At 44.1% G+C, this 20,655-nt stretch overlaps 1 protein-coding gene across 1 annotated transcript; it reads right to left on the minus strand.

Annotated features, from left to right (window-relative positions):
* Nucleotides 1–7,864: 7,864 nt before the first annotated feature.
* sult1st6 (sulfotransferase family 1, cytosolic sulfotransferase 6) lies at nt 7,865–19,588 on the minus strand. Its single transcript, XM_052102792.1, has 7 exons — nt 18,986–19,588; nt 18,096–18,224; nt 14,082–14,179; nt 13,767–13,893; nt 13,506–13,600; nt 12,908–13,088; nt 7,865–9,476 (listed from the first exon to the last, which is right to left on the minus strand). Exons 1-7 carry the CDS (start codon nt 19,167–19,169, stop codon nt 9,364–9,366), a joined length of 927 nt encoding a protein of 308 aa, XP_051958752.1. The 5' UTR covers nt 19,170–19,588; the 3' UTR covers nt 7,865–9,363.
* Nucleotides 19,589–20,655: the final 1,067 nt, after the last annotated feature.

Raw genomic sequence — 20,655 nt, forward strand, 5'->3', positions numbered from 1 at the left:
ACCCCCTCCCCTGAGTGATCTACACACAGTCCGCCGTTGATTTTCCGTACTGTAGCAGATACAGTGAGAAGAATAATGTCTCAGCTTTGTAAGCATCATAAGTGTTCTGTTGTTGACTGTAAAAGTGAACATAAGAGTCTTCAGAGCCACTGAAGATGCAGTGGACAAGCTGGACTGGTAATATGGCATACTGGGCATTTTCCCGGTGGGCCGACTCACTTTGGTGCTGATCAGGGGCGGACTGACCATCAGGAGAACCGAACGGGCCAGTGGATCGGCGGTCCACAAAATGGCGCCGCGATATGCAGAAAAGGACAGCGAACACACCCACCCTACCCCACCTCAACTTTTGGGCCAGTTGCTATGTAAAATCCCGGGCCGATTTGTCCTCCCTGTCCAGCCCTGCCTGAACTCCGGTATTTACTCTCTCAGTCATATAGGTTCTGATTTGTTGTTTCTGTAGTAACCGAAACACCAGCTGTAAAGGCAAAGCCCTCTTCTGGAAAGGGGCAGGAAGCAGCAGCTCATTTGCATTTAAAGAGACACATACGAAATCAGCGTGTTTTTGATTCCACCCAAAAAGAGACATTTATAACATGGTATAATACATTATCTGTGGGGTATTTTTAGCTGAAACTTCACAGACACATTCTGGGGACACCTGAGACTTATATTACATCTTGTAAAAATGGGCATAATAGGTCTCCTTTAACAACGTCTTTTTAAAGATGGCAGTTTGAGTTGATGGGGTTCTAGTTCAGGTGGTCGAGAGACAGCAGCTTGATGCAGACTGTAGCCTTGGACAAAGCCTTTCTGCTTGACACTCTTTGCTGATTGCTGGGGACCTGTAAACCAGGGACATATGCCCACAGATCAGTCCAATCCAGCTCCAAAGATGCCTGGAACACTTCTCTGTGTTCCCGCAATGACTCTCTCACTCGATCTGCTGTTCCATGTGTCGTGGAATATCGCGATGAATCTCTCTAAGTTGTAAGAAAACTCTCGGAGTCTTGAGTTCCAGATGCCAAAGTTGTAGTTTATTGAACACCAACAAACATGAGACCGGCCAGCTGTCCGTTCTGACTGTCTTAGTCCAAAACCTCCTCTTCTATACAGTTTGTTATCTGGCATTACCTCATTTCTGTGCCCCTTTGTTATTTTTGTAACCAATGGATACTATTTGCCACCATTATCTCACAGAGCCTTTTGATATCTTTTTACTGGTAGAAACTTGGCTTTAGTCTATCTTCAAGGTCCTTAGTCTCATTATTTTGTTACAGCTGGGTGCTCTTTGTGGCCTCTGCAGCATCAACACTTTTAGTAACCTCATATGCTCTCTCCTGGGTCACACAAAGGCCAGGAAACTCATATAAGTATTTTGATATATAAGAAACATACTAGAATATTGAAAAATATACTGTACATGCTGGGGTCATGGTGATGTTCACAGTTTGTTTGTTGTTTCTGTTGGCTCTGAGCTAAATGCTTGTTATGCTCCAATATAGTTTGCAGACCTCATTGCAGTTGCTCGAGGCACAAACATACTCACAAAAAAGGGGAGAATATTCAGCTTTAACCAACGTGATTGCACTGCAGACCCCAGTGTTCACAGAAGAGCCCATGTGTCCTCTGACCCACTATCTGGACCACTAGTTACCCATCTAACGTCTAGGTTACGTATGTAACCTCCGTTCCCCGATGGAGGGAACGAGACGTTGTGTCAGAGAAGCGACACTAGGGGTCTCTCTTGAGCGCCAATATTCACCTCTGAACTATGAAATAAGGCCAATGAGAGTTGGCAACCAGTATTTGCATGTCCCGCCCCCGGACATACGGGTATTTAAGCGGCGCAAATACGGGAGTTCATTCAGGATTTTTCTGAGGAGCCGGAAATGGTCCGGCCACAACAGGGGCTCGGCTCAGCGACGTGGCAGGGGAGACACAACGTCTCGTTCCCTCCATCGGGGAACGGAGGTTACATACGTAACCTAGACGTTCCCCTTCTGTCGCTCTCTCCACGTTGTGTCAGAGAAGCGACACTAGGGGTCCACTTAAAAAGAGCCATGCGCTGAGCCGTGTACGTGATCCGCTGATACAGGAGCGAGCAGGTATTCCTACGTGCAGAACGACCAACTGTATCAGGCTGCACGTACCCTTCCCCAATGCCCCATTTAAGCCATCAGGATTCCTTATCGTTACCCTGGAGGGGGGAACAAGGTGATGGCCGCCAACATGGGAACGGGCCAGCCTGGCTGGGCCTCTTTTCTCTCTATGTATCTCGCATAGAGCAACTACGGCCGGGGCCCTTACACGCATTGAGGGAAGGGGGTCTTAGCCTTTATTAGGGTGGAGAAGACCCTGCGGAGGCCACACCTACCCGGGAGGGGAGGCAAATTTTGAGTGGCAAATACATCGCATGGCCTATACTTAGGTCTTATGCGGAACAGTAGTGCGGTGGTAGATCCAGCCTCGCAGAGGGGGGAAGCATACAGCACAGCACCCGAGGCAGCTGTAACTGCCTAAGGGAAACACGGAGTCAACTCTCGTGAGGGGACAGAACCGTGGTTTTACACACAGGGGGAGTCCGAACAGGAGGCCTTACCTGTGAGGCACCTATACCAGTACAGGGTAGCTAGTGGTACATGCAGTGGTTTGGGTCGGCGAGTTCCTCCGCAGGACTGCGACCCACGAGGGCTAGGGAGGAGTCAACCAGTGTCCCAAACCTGGGATCTCCTGGGAAAGAAGGCACACTGTTTCCCCTGGTTAGGGGGAAGGGCGCTGGGTGCAAGCGATTCACCCGGTCAGATCGTGGACGTGCCACCGAGTTCTACGGGCTCGGTACCTGAGAGAACACGGGACGATACTGACTCAACTCGGAGATTGTAGAATCTCGCAAAAGTGTTAGGTGTTGCCCAGCCCGCTGCTCTACAAATGTCTGCTAGGGCAGTGCCCCTAGCCAGTGCCCACGAGGACGCTAACACTCCTGGTGGAGTGGGCTCGGACCCGCAAAGGGGGGCACGGCCTGGGTGTGATAAGCCAGGGAAATGGCGTCGACAACCCAGTGGGCGAGTCTCTGCTTGGAGACAGCATTCCCTTTCTGCTGTCCCCCAAAGCAGACGAAGAGCTGCTCAGAGCGTCTGGTGCTCTGTGTGCGGTCCAGGTAAATACGTAGGGCACGTACTGGACACAGCAGTGAAAGGGCTGGGTCTGCCTCCTCCCGGGGCAGCGCTTGCAGGTTCACCACCTGATCCCTGAAGGGTGTGGTAGGAACCTTGGGCACGTAGCCCAGTCGCGGTCTTAGGATCACGAAAGTGTCCGCCGGACCGAACTCCAGGCAGGCGTTGCTAACAGAGAACGCATGCAGGTCCCGACCCTCTTGATGGAGGCGAGCGCGATCAGCAGGGCGGTCTTGAGAGAGAGGGCCCTGAGTCCAACTAGTCAAGCGGCTCGAAGGGGGGTCTCCGGAGTCCCATAAGGACGACCGAGAGATCCCAGGAGGGAAATAGGTTAGGCCGGGAGGGAGTCATCCTCCGGGCACCTTTTAGGAACCTGACGATTAAGTCGTGCTTACCAAGAGACTTGCCGTCTACCGTGTCGTGGTGGGCCGTGATAGCGGCAACATACACCTTGAGGGTGGAGGGGGACAGCCTCCTCTCCAGCCTCTCCTGAAGAAACACAAGCACTGACCTAACTGTGCACTTCTGCGGGTCTTCGGCTCGGGAAGAACACCAGTCCGCGAACAGACGCCACTTCAGGGCGTAAAGATGCCTGGTCGAAGGGGCTCTGGCTTGGTTAATAGTGTCTATGACGGCCGAAGGTAGGCCGGCTAGATCCTCCACGTCCCGTCCAGGGACCAGACGTGGAGATTCCAGAGGTCTGGGTGCGGATGCCAGAGCGTGCCCCGTCCCTGAGAAAGAAGGTCCTTCCTCAGGGGAATTCGCCAGGTAGGGGCTGTCATGAGGAGCGTGGGATCCGAAAACCACGTCTGGTTGGGCCAGTAGGGGGCCACCAGAGTGACTTGCTCCTTGTCCTCCCTGACCTTGCATAGCACCTGTGCAAGAAGGCTCACTGGAGGAAAAGCGTACTTGCGCAGCCCTGCGGGCCAGCTATGCGCCAGAGCATCTGTCCCAAGGGGAGCCTCTGTGAGGGCATACCAGAGCGGACAGTGGGAGGTTTCCTGGGAGGAAAACCGGTCTACCTGGGCCTTGCCGAACCTGTCCTAAATCAGCTGGACCGATTGGGGGTGGAGCCTCCACTCTCCGCCGGGCAAGTTTTGCCTTGACAGTGCGTCCGCTATCACATTGAGGTTGCCGGGGATGTGAGTGGCGCGCAGTGACTCCAGTCGCTGCTGACTCCAAAGGAGGAGACGACAGGCGAGCTGTGACATGTGGAGGGAGCGTACTATGTCTTGGCGGTTTATGTAGGCCACCACCGTGGTGCTGTCTGTCCTGACTAGGACATGCTTGCCACGAATCAACGGAAGAAATTTCTTCAGGGCAAGAAAAACGGCCAGCAGCTCTAGGCAGTTGATGTGCCAGCGCAGCGGGCCTCGGTTCCACCGGCCTGCGGCTGCGCGCCCGTTGCACACGGCACCCCAACCCAAGTTGGAGGCGTCGGTTGTAACCAGAACGCGATGGGACACCTGCTGCAAGGGTACTCCTGCCTGTAGAAAGCAGAGGTCTGTCCAGGGTTTGAAGGTTTGGCGGCAGGCGGGGGTAACATCCACGCCGTGCGTGCCGTGGCGCCATGCTCGTCTCGGGACTCGAGTCTGGAGCCAATGCTGAAGTGGTCTCATATGCATCAACCCCAGCGGCGCGGCTGGCCATATGCCCCAGGAGCCGTTGGAAATGTTTCAAAGGGACCACGGTGCCTGGTTAGAAAGAAGCGAGGCATTCCAGCACTGACTGAGCACGCTCGTTGGAGAGACGTGCTGTCATTGAGACTGAGTCTAACTCCAAACCGAGAAAAGAGATGCTCTGGACCGGGGTGAGCTTGCTCTTTTCCCAGTTGACCTGAAACCCTAAACGGCCGAGGTGCTCGAGCACCTGGTCTCTGTGTGCGCATAGTAATTCCTGCGAGGAGGCCAAAATGAGCCAATCGTCGAGGTAATTGAGTATGCATATGCCCGCTCCTCATAGCGGGGCAAGAGCCACCTCTGCGACCTTCGTGAAGACGCGAGGGGACAGAGACAGGCCGAAGGGGAGGACCTTGTACTGATACGCCTGGCCGTCGAACGCGAACCGTAGAAAGGGTCGATGTCGAGGGCGAATTGAGACGTGGGAGTACGCGTCCTTCAGGTCTACCGCTGCGAACCAATCAAGATGCCGGACGCCAGATAGAATTAGTTTCTGGGTAAGCATTTTGAACGGGAGTTTGGACAAGGTCCGATTGAAAACTCGCAGGTCCAAGATCGGTCGTATGCCGCCGCCTTTCTTGGGTACAACGAAGTAAGGGCTGTAGAAACCCTTCTTCGTTTTGGTCGGAGGGACAGGCTCTATCGCGTCCTTGATTAGAAGGGAGGCGATTTCCTCGCGCAGGGAGTGGGCATGTTCGCTGTGCACTGCGGAGGAATGAATGCCCACGAAGGGGGGCGGAGACCTGGCAAACTGAATTGCATAACCGAGTCGGATGGTCCGGTGCAGCCACCGTGACGAGCTGGGCAGTGAAAGCCATGCCTCTAAGCTCCGTGCTAGGGGCACCAAGGGGACGACCTTGTTCCGCTCACCCGGCAGGGGGCGGGTTCGTGACTGAGGAGGAGGTCTGATGCTGGCGTCCTCTGGACTCGTCTGAACCGGCCAGCCGGGGAACAGTCGTGGGGCTGAGGGCGGAAGCACCACATCCTGGGCGCCGAGACTGTTGAGGCCTGAAAGCAAGGTGCCGTGAGAACGGCATTTGCGGGCCATGTGACCCAGAGGTAAAGGAAATAGCTCTTTTATTAAAAACAAAAGATTCTCCTCCCGGCCCTCCACCGGGGGACGGAGCAGTCTTACCACCTCCGGAGCTAACTACTCGTCCTCTGGGTCCGCTGTCTCAGGGACGCTTGGGAGCCTTCCGGGTCCTCGAAGGGGTCCGTGAGGCAGGGGGCGTACGCCTCCTGCGGTTTGCTCGACGCCGGGGCTGAGAGCTGGGCCCAGGTTGGGGCGGAGCAGAAGGTCTTCTGGCCGCGGGAGGACGCCCTCGGCGAGCAGGTGGGGCCTGGGCCATGGCGGCAAGCTTGCGGCGCGGCATGATGTGTGAAATGGCCTCCGTCTGCTTCTTCACCAGGGAGAACTGCTGGGCAAAGTCCTCAACGGTGTCGCCGAAGAGGCCGAACTGGGAGATGGGCGTTGAGGAAGCGAGTCTTGTCAGCTTCACGCATCTCAACCAAGTCCAGCCATTGCTGACGTTCCTGGACCACCAGAGTGGCCATCGCCTGCCCGAGTGCCTGCGCTGTGACCTTCGTCGCTCTCAGGGAAAGGTCGGTCGCTGAGCGCAGTTCCTGCAGTGTGTCGGGATCAGGGCCACCCCCGTGCATGTTGCGAAGTGCCTTGGCTTGCTGGACCTGCAGGAGAGCCATGGCATGCAGGGCAGAAGCGGCGCGTCCGGTAGCGCTGTAGGCCTTCGCGGTGAGCGAGGATGTTGCTCTACAGGACCGGGAAGGGAGTACAGGGCGGCCCCGCCAGGTGGTAGTGCTTCCGGGACATAAGTGGAGCGCAACAGCTCTATCCACCTGGGGGATCTCCGTGTACCCGTGGCGCGCTCTGCCGTCGAGTGTGGCGAGGGCGGATGAGCAGGTCGCGGTGCGACGAGTGGAGAGGGGTGCTCTCCACGAAGACGTCAGCTCATCATGCACCTCCGGGAAGAAAGGAACCGGGGGGGGTGAGGCTGTGAGCGGCGCCCCACGCCCAAGAACCAATCGTCCAGCTGTGATGGCTGTGGGGAGGATGGAGGGTTCCAATCCAAGCCCACGCTGTTGGCTGCCCGGGAAAGCATATCGGACATCTGCGCATCGGCCTCCTCCTAGGCGTGCAAGCCCGAAGGCGGCAGCCGAGAGGAGCCCTCAGCATCAGAGCCCACGCCCTCCGATGTCGCGGCGAACTCATCTGCTTCCATCGCAAGAGGGTAGGCAGACTGGCTGTGAGGCAAGTCGCCGCCACCTCGAGCGGGGACGGGAGTCAACGAGTGTGCCAGGGCGCAGGTGGTCCGAGGGGGCGTACCCGGCAGAGCTGCACCCGCTGCCATCCCCGAATCGCCTCCATCGCCAGCCGCATCGTCCTCAATCCCGTGGGAAGAAGGAGCGACGCGGGGGGCGGCTGGAGTGGCTTGCTTACGGTTGTAAGCAAGCCGCGACCGCAACGTTGTCATGGTCATGTTCTCGCAATGAGAACATGAACCATCCACAAACGCAGCCTCAGTGTGATCGCTGCCCAGACACATGAGACAACGCCTGTGGCCGTCGGAAGCGGAGAGTACTCTACCGCATCCAGGAACAACACAGGGGCGGAAAGGCATCTTTAAAAAGACGCGTCCTTAAAAGGACGTTCAACGCCGCTGTGTTTTTGCTCTTTTAGAGGAAATTACTCTTTTAAATAAAATCACTCTTTTATGAATGAAAGAACTCGTGAGAGATCTTTCTTATCTGCAACTGTCGATGCGCTCAGGGGCAGGAAGTGCACAGCCGTGCAAACAGGAGAAAGCTGCTGTTGTGCACCGTAGAATCCAACAGCATGCAGCAGAGGATAGCAGGAACTCGGTGTGTAAAACGCAGCTGTCTGCAAACACGACCATCGGCTCCGAAGAAATTTTCTGAATGAACTCCCGTATTTGCGCCGCTTAAATACCCGTATGTCCGGGGGCGGGACATGCAAATACTGGTTGCCAACTCTCATTGGCCTTTTTTCATAGTATAGAGGTGAATATCGGCGCTCAAGAGAGACCCCTAGTGTCGCTTCTCTGACACAACATGGAGAGAGCGACAGAAGGGGAACTGTGGGTGAAGTAGGGTTTCATTACCCAGGATTGCTAGTGTAATTGCCTGGACAAACTGTTTTTGACCATGTTGTCCACTCTCTGCAGCCCTATTTTGCAAAGTATTATTTCATTGGTCTACTATCCTGTCGAATAGTGCAACAACACAATAATTTTATTGTTTCACAAAAAAAAGTCTATGACTATATGTTTCAATATATTTGTCCTATTTTTCAATATGAAAGGGAGGTCATTCCACTACCCTTTTGGCTAGTAGGCATTGTCATGTGCATTTAAAATCAGTAGCATGGCATTATGGTATACTGCTCCTATAGCAACAGATACAGCCACAACTTTGAAGGGAACATCATCTCGGTTATGACTGTAACATTGGTTCCATGAAAGGAGCAAACAAGCATTGCCGCACTACTGATTTCTCGCTGTTAAGGGACTGAGAGTTGCACTCTCCTCACGTCAGTCAAAAAATTCTGGCGATGTGGCATTGTACTTGTTTATATGCCCACAATAATTCACATGTAGGAGTGCAGCTCGAAACGCCACCTTTGAAGCTCCCATAGTGTCAGCTACTGATGCAACATCTTGTTCCCTCCTTTCAGGGAACCAAGGTTACAATCATAACCAAGATGTTTTCCATACTTTTTTTGAGCTTGAGCAGTAGCAGATGAAGCTTTGGTGAATGCGAAGAGATTTGGTTGTACATGACAGCAACACACAGTGTTTAGAGTGTGAATTTCATAAAACATTTTAATAGCAGAACAAGTTCTGTTCTATTAGTAAAATATTTTGGGGACGACATTAGAGCAGGCAGCAGACTGCCAATGGCCCACTGCCCGTAGTTTGGACACCCCTGAACATTTTGTCATAGATCAAGTTTCGTCATTACATCTTCGCATAACTCTCTTACTCCCAATCTTCATTATTAAAACTTTTATTTTTCAATTTAATGCAAAAGTAAAAATGGCCAACTTTAACTTCAAATAGCCAACAATCCAACTAGGCAAGTAAAATATATATATTTTTTACCTTTAATCAGAAATTTTGGGTTATTTTTTAATTTACTGAACACAATTAATTAATTATCCTAAAAATATATCAATTGATCAAAATTTGGTATAGAATACAATTTTTAGGGGACTGTGCAATGTTAGCCTCAGTGATTTGGCATCTTTGCTGTTTTGGTTTGTGTAGAAAGGGAAATCTGAATTTGTTCAGAAAGTTCATTTAAAAAAGTATACCACACATACTTCAGTAAATTCTGCACGCCATACACATCAATGATATCAGGTCAATAACATATGATCACACTTATTGACATCTGAATAGCTAAACATTAATGTCATTTGTTTTTCATTAACATGAAAGGTTTCATAAGAATAAAAGGATTGATGAAAGGTCTCAAATGGTAAAGCGGAAAGGAATATCCACATCTTTCATTTGCTTAGTAAAGTCTTCATCAAACATCTGGGACTGAGCTGGAGTGAAATGATTGACCCAATCACCAACCTCTCCTGTGTAAACAAAAACACTTAGTCATTCATTCTGATCATACAATATGATCTGCATAATTTTATTTCCATAAACAGACATTTTTAGTTTTTTATGGGCACATCACTTTGTATGAAGCATAAGGTCAGAGTAATATATTTGTCATCACCGTTGAAACGACCAGCATTGCTGGTCCATGCTGGTGTCCACAGCAGTTTTCTTAAAGGGTTAATTCACCCAAAAATGAAAATCCTATAATGTTTTACTTAACTTTATCCCCAGATTTGCATGACTTTCCTTCTTCAGCAGAACCGAAGTGAAGATTTTATCATCACATTTCAGGTCTTTTTGGTCACACTATGAAAGTAAACAGGTGCCATTAGACTGCTGGCTGTTTCATGGTCCAAAAGACATATTTAGACAGAATGAAAGTAATCCACAAGACTCTAGTCAATCAATTAATGTTTTCTGAAGCAAACCAATATGTTGGTGTAAGAAAAAAAAATTAAATGTTTTATTGAAAGCGTTGCTTCCAGCCAGCACAGTGCTTGACCTAACTCTTGCATGACGTTTGTTCCTCTGTTGTATGCAAAGCGCATGCTTCCGACTTTGCCATTGCACTTACGTCACTGATGTGTCGACTGCTGGCAGGAAGCAATTTCTTTAAGTTTAAGTTTTAATAATCTATTTATTTTGTACACAAACGATTTGCTTCAGAAGACATAAATTGATCGACTGGGGTCGTATGAATTATGATGCCTAAATATGACTTTTGGACCGTCAAACAGCCAGCAGTCTAATGGCACATGTTTACTTGCATTATATGTTCAAAAAGAGCTGAAATGTGCTTATAAAAATCTTGTCTTCGGTTCTGCTGAAGAAGGAAAGTCATACACATCTGGGATGGGTTAACGGTATGTAAATCATGAGAGGATTTTCATTTTTGGGTGAACTAACCCTTTAACCCTTTCGCAAATCAAACTGGTGTGATTACATTAGGCTGAGCTCAGAGGTGTACGATCAAACCAGTGTGGTCTGCATTTGTGTTGCTGTTCACCAGCAGAGAGAGACTGAAGTGGTTGTCATAATGAAACCGCTGCATGAATAGTCTTTTCTTCTCCACAGTATCTTTATTTTTTTATGTTACAAACATTAAAATAATCACAAAATAAAAAAAATCACAAGAAAAGTTACCATTCAAGCTGGCTAATTTGATGCAGCAATGTTTTCTGATGTCAAACAAAGAACATATAGTTAGTCCACTTGAGCCTTCTCCCATTCCATCCATCAATTCTCACCACTTCCGGCACAAACAGTGGAAGGGCTAGGTGTTTAGAACCATCTAAGTTTGATGCATTCAGAATCCCATGCTGCATTGCAATGTAAATATCATGGCGGCGCACACACACAGGCAATCGCAATCACATCTTATCATCATATTTAGTCATTTTAAAAGTATTAAAATCACATTCTACGTTTTATGACATACAATCTGTCCTCCAGTGCATCTGTTGTGAAGTGTAAGGTGACTTTTTTTTTAAATACAGTGCTCACTAAAGGGATAGTGCACCAAAAAATGAATTATTCTCTCATCATTTACTCACCCTCATGCATCCCATATGTGTATGACTTCCTGTCTTCAGCAGAATACATTTGAAGAAAAATAGAAGTATATCTCAGCTTAGTAGGTCCTTAAAATGCAGGTGGATGTGATCAGACCTTTGAAGCTCCAAAACAGACAGTAAGCATACACTTTCTTAAATCTAGTGGTTAAATAAATGTTTTCTAGCGAAACAATACTTTTTAACTATTAATCGTCACTTCCGGTGTGCATTCAGTGCATTCAAGTTTTCCTGGCGGTCTTTCGCGTGACAAATTCGTTCGTTGGCATGTTATGGATGCAATCTCATGTTTTTCTCTCGGTTGAGACGTCTAGAATGAGCACACAAAAACCCCACTGTGAGTAAGCAAACAGATACAGATACAAACCCCCAAAAAACTAAGCTTTTGTACAGGGTTAATCCTATTTAGTTGTAAACAGCGCTGATCTTCATGGTGTGTCGCACGTGCTCTGCTCTCGCGTGAAAGTGCAAATGCGATTACATCACCCGCGTGTACTGCTGCTGAACGGAAGCGATGATTTAGAGTTAAAAAGTACTTAAATATGTATCTTTTTCGCAACAAAAGCAATCATTTCACTTTAGAAGACATTAATTTAACCAGTGGAGTCACATGGATGATGTTCATGCTGACTGTCTGTTCTTTTTGGAGCTTCAAATGTTGGATCACCATCCACTTGCATTTTAAGGACCTACTGAGCTAAGAAATATTTCTCTGCTTCTTCAAATGTGTTCAGATTAAGAAAGAAAGATTTTTTTGGTGTACTAAACCTTTTAAGAACTCGCGTTGAGGGATTATACAGTACAGAAAAAAACACAGATGTGAAAGGGTGAACTAGGTTAACCAGAAAGACCTCCTTGGCGAACTACCATCACAAGAAAGATAATGTTAGTCGACCAGCTTTACCAGTTAAATATATCTGGTCCATCACCTAGACCAGCACTTAGAACCGCATAGAACCAGCAAAAGCCAGGCTGGGCCAGTATGGACATTCAGAGTCTTTTCAAGCTGATCTTTTTTAGCAGGGATATTGCCAACTTGGTCTCATAGAATCATGTTACTATACCTACGTTGTTGCAAAATAATTTTTACATGGCTTGTTGTACACATTGTGGCTGTTTCCTAAAACACTAGAGGAACTACAACAATGACCTTTATTCACTTTCACATAAATCACTTGCACATTATCAGTTCATAAAAACATACTTTTTGCCCTGTTTCTCACACAATGCTATCTTATGACATCTATAAACTTTAACTATAGCACATTTACATGATAGATTTTAACATTTGCATTACATAACCAACTACGTTTACAAGCTTGTTTAAATACAATGAAACGGCACAGTAGCTTAATTGATAGACCTTTGTACTAAGAGCAATAGAGCATTGTGATGCAGTGGACTGGGATACGAGTTCTGTATACTAAGCGATCTGACATGTGAACCGAAAGTGTCATGGAAGTACAATAAAATGACGTGGTAGCTTTAGCAATTAAAATTTTCATCTAACATTTGCTTTAATGACACTATCCGTTAGGTTTAGTATTAAGGTTGGGTATGGTAGGGGGATCGGTTTAGTTGATTTAAAACTCGATAGAGCATTAACTTTAAAAACCTCATCTGTTTGGGGGAACATTTAATTCGCTTGTAGTGCCACACAGTGGACATTTTACCTCTGAGTTGCCATAAAACATTTAATGAACCACATAATGTCAAAATGCTACAATTTTGCCAGTCGCATAGTTTTCATGAGATCAGGCTGCATATTCAAGACTGTTCCTTTTGTTACTAAACATTAAAATTGGACTTGAATAACAAAGCTAAATATGAACCTTTTCTCATGAAGGCAGAAATGGACTGATTGAACACAGGCTTTGGGATATAGCTGTAGTTGGCCATTGGATTGTCCTTCATGACTTTGAAGGATGTCAGCTGCACAATCCTATCTATGACTTCATCAGGAAGTGACAGGTCCAGATAACGCATGATTCTCTCGATTTCCCAACGAGGATCCTTAGTGAAAGGAAAAAACGACAGAAACATTAAATTTTCTGAGAAATTAAAGATGCTGTAAGAGTTTTGCTAACCTCCACAATTTTTCTAACTTCAGCTACATGATCACTCTTCAAAACTGCAGTACCGTAAGACAAACCCGATGTCAGAAAAAACTAAACGTGCAAAATGACTGACAACCAGAGAGTGTTTCTAATTGGCTAGAAAAGGCGCTGTCTCCTCCTCAGATGCATAGCAAACCTTTTTCAGTGATACCTGTCAGGTAGTAGAGACATTTTATACATGCTTTTTAAAAGAATAAATGCTTTAAGCACCTTAACGCCATTTAAAAGAGGATAACAAATGAAAGAGAAATGCAATTTACTAATATTATTGGACAATGGCATGACACGAAAAGATATGTTGCACTAAAACTACCTCTTTCATGTCCTCATAGAGGATGTAGAGGATATTCCTTTGCTTTCGTTCCCTCCAGTAACCTTTGACATGGTCATACCAAGATCCCCAGCCCACTGTGAAGACATTAGAAGACAGAGACAAAGTAACTCAAGACTATGCCATTCAAAAAAAACCTCTTCACTCCATTTGTTAAGAAAAAGTAGTAAATATAGAACTAAAACTAGTCAAATCTGAAAAGCTTATTCAAATAAGTTGACTAAATATGTATTTTCATCTCACATTGTCCCTTCATGAACTTGTGAATGTATCCATCCCAAGGTCCAGGCTCTGGCTGGGTGAAGTTCATTCGATCAAAGTGGAAGTAGCTAACAATGTTATCCTTCGCGTTTCGGGCCATATAGATGACCTGGACAAACATGGATGCCACAGTATGACAGTAGACAGATGATATGAGGTTCCAAAGGCAGCTTAAGGTGTTTTAACAGCACATGGATTGGACAAGTGCCAATCTGTGCTTTTATGAACAATACCCTATAGAGACATACTCGTGAAAAGACTCTAAATTAAAACTGGTAATTCTAATTGACCTCTTACCTTGCATTTATTTTCCCAGAATCCTTTAGGCACTAGTTGGATTGGCAGGTGAGTTTTAATGACTCTTGGTGGTTTCATCTGTTGAAGCAAGTCAAGCCCTAAACACGGCATAGTGGTAAATACACACAAGACATGAATTATCTGTACACAAAGAGTTAGGAGTGTTACTTTTAAAATGTATTCCACTACAGATTACAGAAGACATGATGTAAAATGTAAATTGTAACATATTCCATTAGATTATTCTAACATAATCTAAATATTTTGAATTATTTCTTCAGAACGTTCAATCATTTATTGACTATAATATATAAGTGAAAAATATTGCCAGTACAGTAAGACAAAATACACAAAAAAGCCTAAATATCTTATTCTCAAGAAAACATATTTTTAGATATTTTACTGGAAAACAATACAAAAAATTATCTTTAAGAGTAGGATTTCTGCAGAACATCATGGCATGTCCAGGGTCTTTTCCTGCCATCGGCCCGAGACAGCTGGGATAGGCTCCAGCTCTACCCCTACGTAGGGCAAGCGGCTATAGAAGTTGGATAGATCTTTGCCTTAATATAAAAGATCTTACAGGACAAAAATGATCTGAAGTGGATTGATTTTCTTGATACAATTCATTTTAATGTAATGTAATGTAAAATGTAATTGTGCCTGATTACAAGTCATGTAAGGGCTAGAGATAATGTTTCAGCTTAGCATAAATCTAAATGTTCACGTGACAATTTACACAAGAGCTGTGTCCCAAACAACACACTATACACTATGCACTTACTGCATTTACTATGCACTCTGCCATGTAGTGTATGGATTTTCAAAGTGTAGTATTGTCTCAAATGGTTCACTTAACTGATTTTTAATACATGGAAGCATTCGCCATTTAACAGCTGATGGAAGTGACATTTCAAGCTCACGTGATGTGTCACAGCTAGCTTTAGCGCATTAACAAACCTTAGTTGAAACAACGTACATATTCACACAGCTTGGGGTGATGGTAAAGCATTCAACTCACATTTGTAAAGTGCTGTATCCAATGAAGTTTCTCTAGCTGCTACATTCTTCATTATTTACGACTGTTTTGTTAAACCAGCAGCGCAGCCAGGAAACTCCGTCCCTTCCGCGTACAACAAGTGCATGAAGTGTCCAACGTCCCACACTGCGTTTTGACGGTTGATGAAGTGCATCATCTGGGTACTTAAAGTAATTTTTTTTTGCCGGCATTTTCAGTGTAAACATACTACTCGCACTGCTTACACTACAAAATGGTGTAGAATAGTGCAGAAGTGTGCAGTTTGGGACGCACCTAAGGTTAACTATATCTGCTGCTCCAAACTTAATTCAAACCTGTACACAACAACATCTTTTTCTAATCGTAGGTTGGTTCTGTTCATTGAATGTGGCACAAAATATAATATTTGAAGTTTTCAAATTGTTTAGCATTCCTTATTTAAACATCCTTTATTCTTGTAAAAATACCCAAACTGAATAACAACCATTGACATACCAGATATTGTTGCAATGATGTAGTTTTTGGATTTATGTTTAATCTTTCAAAGCGTTTCTAACTGTTTTCACCTCTATTAAGCTCCCAAGTTCCTCAATGACGTAATATCCACCTTTTCACTCAACAGTGCTAAAGCAACCTCTGTCTGCTCATATCAATGTAACACATCATAAGAGAAAGTGATTTACCACCTTTTAAACGCTTCTTAGATCGCACCCTTTATATGGATATATGTTTGCCACTTGAATAGACCAAATATTAAAGCAGTCATGACATGAGGAATCAATTTTTCCATAATCTTTTGACATATAAGAGTTCATTACATTATAAACACATATTGTAAGTTTCAGAACTCAAAACTTTCTTCCCAGTGGGAAATAAGCATTTATTGAAGGAAAGCTGCAAAAACAGCTCATTCTTTACTTCCACGACATTGTGACTTCACATAGGGGCTCTATAATGCATGACTGTCTCCAAAGAAAGACATGAAAGCCTACTTTTACATCATCGCACCCTTGGCCCGCCCACTGATGTTTAGTAGAAAAGCTACAGAGATAGCAGGACAGATAGGACTATTGTTCCTGAACAGCAAAGGGGATTTACACAGGACACCTTCTTGTGCCCATCTGGACAAATTTTCATGAATCCATTGTTATGCACAGTGTTGGTTGTAATCCAATTACTAAGTAGTTAGCCAAAAAATGTTATGTATTACATTTTAAATACTTATAATTAGATTACAGTTATTGACTTTCAATTAATTAATTTAAGTACATTATAAGGTTATTCTTATTTCTAGAATATTATTTATGTAGAAAAAATTTATTATGGCCCTTTAATGAGTCACTGTGAAGGAAAAATGTGAGGTGCTGAGTTTGACTTGTGTGTAACAATGAACAAGGAAGAAATACAGACATCATTTTGAATTTGTTGCAGATAAGTGTTTTAGAAAATAACTTAAAAGTAAAGTAATTAGTAATGTGATTTATTTTTCTATTAAGTAATTATTAAAGTAATCTGATTAAAATCTTTAGAGAAATTATTCGTAATTTGAAGTGGATTACTATTTTTAAGTCATTTACCCAACACTGGTCTCGTGATGCTTTTAAAGATGTTGTGTCAAGTTAAAACTCTTAAAAGTAGATCCCATTCTGTTTTATTCTGCTGCAATGCATCTTGCTGTTTTGAGTATAAACACGTCTTGGATGCATTCCTGCTCCCATCTGTGCTATTTGTAATTGCTGGTCTATGTGAACATGCACTAGATGGGCATCTTTCACCATTTAGATGTGCTTCGTGTGATATGCGCTGCATTTTTTAGAAGTTTAACTTCTACATTTTGAACAGTTTGATGATACTGGTGAGTTACATTTCAAGTAGTTTTAACATGATTGCATGGTAAATCTATCCGTACTGACGTGGACTATTTTTGTTACCATGACGCATGACATCAAGTTACCGCTAGCGCGATTAGTGAGCAGCTTTAGAAGGGCTGCACAAGCTCTGAAAGATGAAACAGCTTATTTGTGATTGGCCAGACTCACAACGTGACAACTGTGACATGTGTTTCATGGGATGAGTTTGCAATGGCATACTACACATACTGCTCTTACTACTTCTTCTATGTCAATCTATGGCAGAAATAGTAAGAGTAGTATCGTAGTATGTCATTACCAAAATGTTTATTCTGACACCACCTGTTCCGTGAACTCTCACAAATACGTGTTCTTGTTACAGTACATAATATTTTCTCATGTTATATTATGTTTATAATAATTATATAGCAATTCAAGTCGTTTTCACTTTTAGGTTGATTGCTTGGTCCAAACCCAAGTTTGTTTCCTCCTCCTCCCACTGCCCCCACCGATCTCTTTTCATGTCATGTCATTTGTGTCCGAACCATGGTCCAATTGCATCCTCAATGCAAGTACAAGCGGCAGCTGTTCATCTCTGTAACTAGGTAAAATCTCGAGAAGACATCAGATTCACTGTGTGGCACTTAACTCCAGGTTGATCTGGGGGGATTGTCCCTGTAACAAGTGCACTGTAAGTCGCTTTGGATAAAAGCGTCTGCCAAATGCATTAATGTAAATGTAAATGTAAACTTTGACATCAAACAAACCTGTGTGCCCACCAAAACTGCTAGTGTGAAAGCACTCTTAAATAAGAACAGAGCCGAAAACTGAGCGTTTCAGTCAAAGGGCCAGAGACAGGGTAGAAAATGAAAAATCAATAAATTGTGTCACTTTTGGTGCCAAAAAATGTATTTAATAACATAATAACTGGACCTCAGGGAAACTAATAACATTATAAATATAAAAAAGGTATGTCCCTTTAATCTCTTTAGTAATCAATATTATTTTAGAATGCAACTGTATACTGATTAAAAACTACTTAAATTGTAACTATAATAGAATACAGTTACTAATATTTAGTATTTGAAATACATAACGCTGTTATTATTACATTATTCCCCAACCCTGTGTACACCAACCCTCTACCTGATGGTATGGGTGGAGGAGAGCAGATTTCCAGGAATGGAATACGGACAGCTGTTGGTGCTCTCTGGCACACTTCAGCATCTCCATTGTGCAGCAGAAGATCCACTATCTCCTGAGCCCAGGTTGTACCTAAACACAGAAACAAGCATTAGAAATAATGAATACATAAATATGGTTTAAATATCAAGAATCATCATCTGACATGATAGGGGAGGCTTGGGGGGCTTTAGTTCCAAAAGGTTGAGAAGCTCTGCTTTAATCAATAAAGCTGCAATTCCACTGATTTCAATGGGAAAGTTGCATTGCAATGGCATTTAAAAGTAACAAAAGTGTTTGTGAAAGTCACGCATGGTTATGTGACTTAAAAGTTGAGAACATTTTAACTTTTGCTGCTACACACTCTGACATAGGCATCCGTTGTCCAATGAAAATTTCAGACAGGAAGTTGTACTTTTAGAAACGGCCTTAGAACCAGCCATGAGAGGGAATATGATAAGATAGAAAAGCACTAGGTACTGTAAGTGGAACTAGAGAAGTTGTGGAAAGTTGTCCCGGTGGTGGGGGGCGCCCTTGGGATGTCAGATTCCAAGAAAAATATCAGCTTTCAATCCAGAAAAAACAAAACACAAAGAATGACACACAAAGCTATCATATACTGTTGATCTAAAATACTTGTAATATCATGCCGAAGTTAAATTGCTGGATTTGACTATGCATTTGAGTTTATTTTGAAGTTTAGCAGCCACTGGTTACAGTTTGCTTTCATTGTTTGGACATCCTGCATAAGATCTCTTACTGTTGAAATGTTGAAAAAATGTCAACAGCTCTGGTTGTCTAAAACGTGACAAAAGCACTTTATGATTATTTATTATTTTTATCTTTATTTTTACCTGCTTTTGGGTAGGTAGCGATGAGCAGGTCTGATGGGTCGGGGCAAAATTCTGAAATTGATTTCCAGTTGGCAGCAATGGTGCTCATGAGTGGCACACCCTCAACATCTACAAGAGGAAAACGATGAAGCGCATCACCTGCCCTCTTAATGGCTTCTTCATAGCTCAGTGGTACCTCTTCCATCCCCACACAAAAGTGCTTTGGAAAATCCTCTGATCCTTTTGCCGTCCTGAGTCCTGGTTCCTGCTTCGGTTCTCCAATGCTGGTTCTACAAGCACCTTATTTTACCAGGTTCTCACAATCTTTCTCTTTGCCTTGATGGAGATTGAGTGTTTGTACCTCTCTTATTCCTCTCTGCCAAGCCTCTGCTTTGTTGTTTTGAATCGCTACCTATTTTTGTCTCAACTGAGCTTCAGCTTAGTAGCCTTCTATAGGTTCACTTTAACCCATTCACTTATTTGATCTCAGAAATGTTCCATAAGGTTTTGTTCTGTTGCTCACTCTTTGATTTTTATTACTCTTCACAGTTTTCTTGCAATTTATTTGTCCTTTCTCACTCTCACTTCTTTTTCCTTACTGATCCTACTGAATATTTCTCTGGTCTGGGCGTTACTGTTATGCGATCCTGAAGTGCGGGGCACTTATATAACTCTTGGACAATCAGGCTAAATTCCAAACTTCCAGCAGTGTTATCTTAACTCCAATTCTAAGTTCAAGGGATCATGTGACATTTATCACTACACACCAAAAGAAATGGAGAGACCAAATTTCCACTTAAAACACTAAGAATGAAGACCACATTGGTTCAGCATTATCATTATTTCATCATGGATGTTTTGTGTGACAGTTTAGGAAAATGCTAAATTTCAGTCTGCCAGAAGCTAAATTAAACCATTGACATTGTATAAACATTGGTGAGTACAGAAACAAAATCATTTGTCCAGGTGTCCTATCCTTAGATATTCCTTAAATGTACCTATCATATAACTTTATAAGTAAAGATTAAGTATTCATGTTTTAAAATGTTATGGATTAAAATATTTGCTGCAGTATTTCAAGCATACATTCTATGTTGCCTCATGTACTGCTCTAATATTGAAAATAATGTTGCTTCTGTGAGACACATAGCAGAACACGAAATATTATACATGATACCCGTTTCAACATCCTGTTTAAAATTAACCCATGTGTAAACACTCTCTACAAATCAGAAGTGTCTACTTACAGATACTCCCTTGACTGGCTCAGAGGCAGATTTTGCCCTCAGGGAATGTCACAAAAATTTCCTCCACAGTTAGCCCCACAGGAAACCCACAAGACTGAGTGCCAAACACACACTAGTACAAATACAAATGTTCAGGTTTGACAGAGCAACATCCTTACAAACGTTGGAATGTGACTTATTTAAAACAGATTTTGTGCTTATTATGCATTATATATATATTGCATATGGATGTATCAAAATTTGATAAAGGGGACAAAGCAAACATTTGAGAAAAAATGAAGACTACTAAATGAACTCAACAAACATCAACTGCATAGCTTATCCACTTTTCCCCTGTTTTAAATCAACTGAATCAAATTCCTCTTGTAAAATGTAGACACACTGGTAGATCTTGTCATTACAATAATATGACAAAAGTTTCATGTAGCAAAACAAGGTAAATGA

This window comes from Xyrauchen texanus, chromosome 33 (genome assembly GCF_025860055.1).
Source record: "Xyrauchen texanus isolate HMW12.3.18 chromosome 33, RBS_HiC_50CHRs, whole genome shotgun sequence".
Taxonomy (NCBI): Eukaryota; Metazoa; Chordata; class Actinopteri; order Cypriniformes; family Catostomidae; genus Xyrauchen; species Xyrauchen texanus.

What these genes read in the sequence shown, in the direction of transcription:
- sult1st6 (XM_052102792.1), bottom strand. Translation starts at nt 19,169, where the DNA reads ATGGAAGAGGTACCACTGAGCTATGAAGAAGCCATTAAGAGGGCAGGT. An exon ending in TCTGGGAAAATAAATGCAAG is followed by an intron (nt 13,894 to 14,081) that starts GTAAGAGGTCAA and finishes ATGTTTGTCCAG; the next exon opens with GTCATCTATATGGCCCGAAA. An exon ending in TCTATGAGGACATGAAAGAG is followed by an intron (nt 13,089 to 13,505) that starts GTAGTTTTAGTG and finishes CCTTTCACTAAG; the next exon opens with GATCCTCGTTGGGAAATCGA.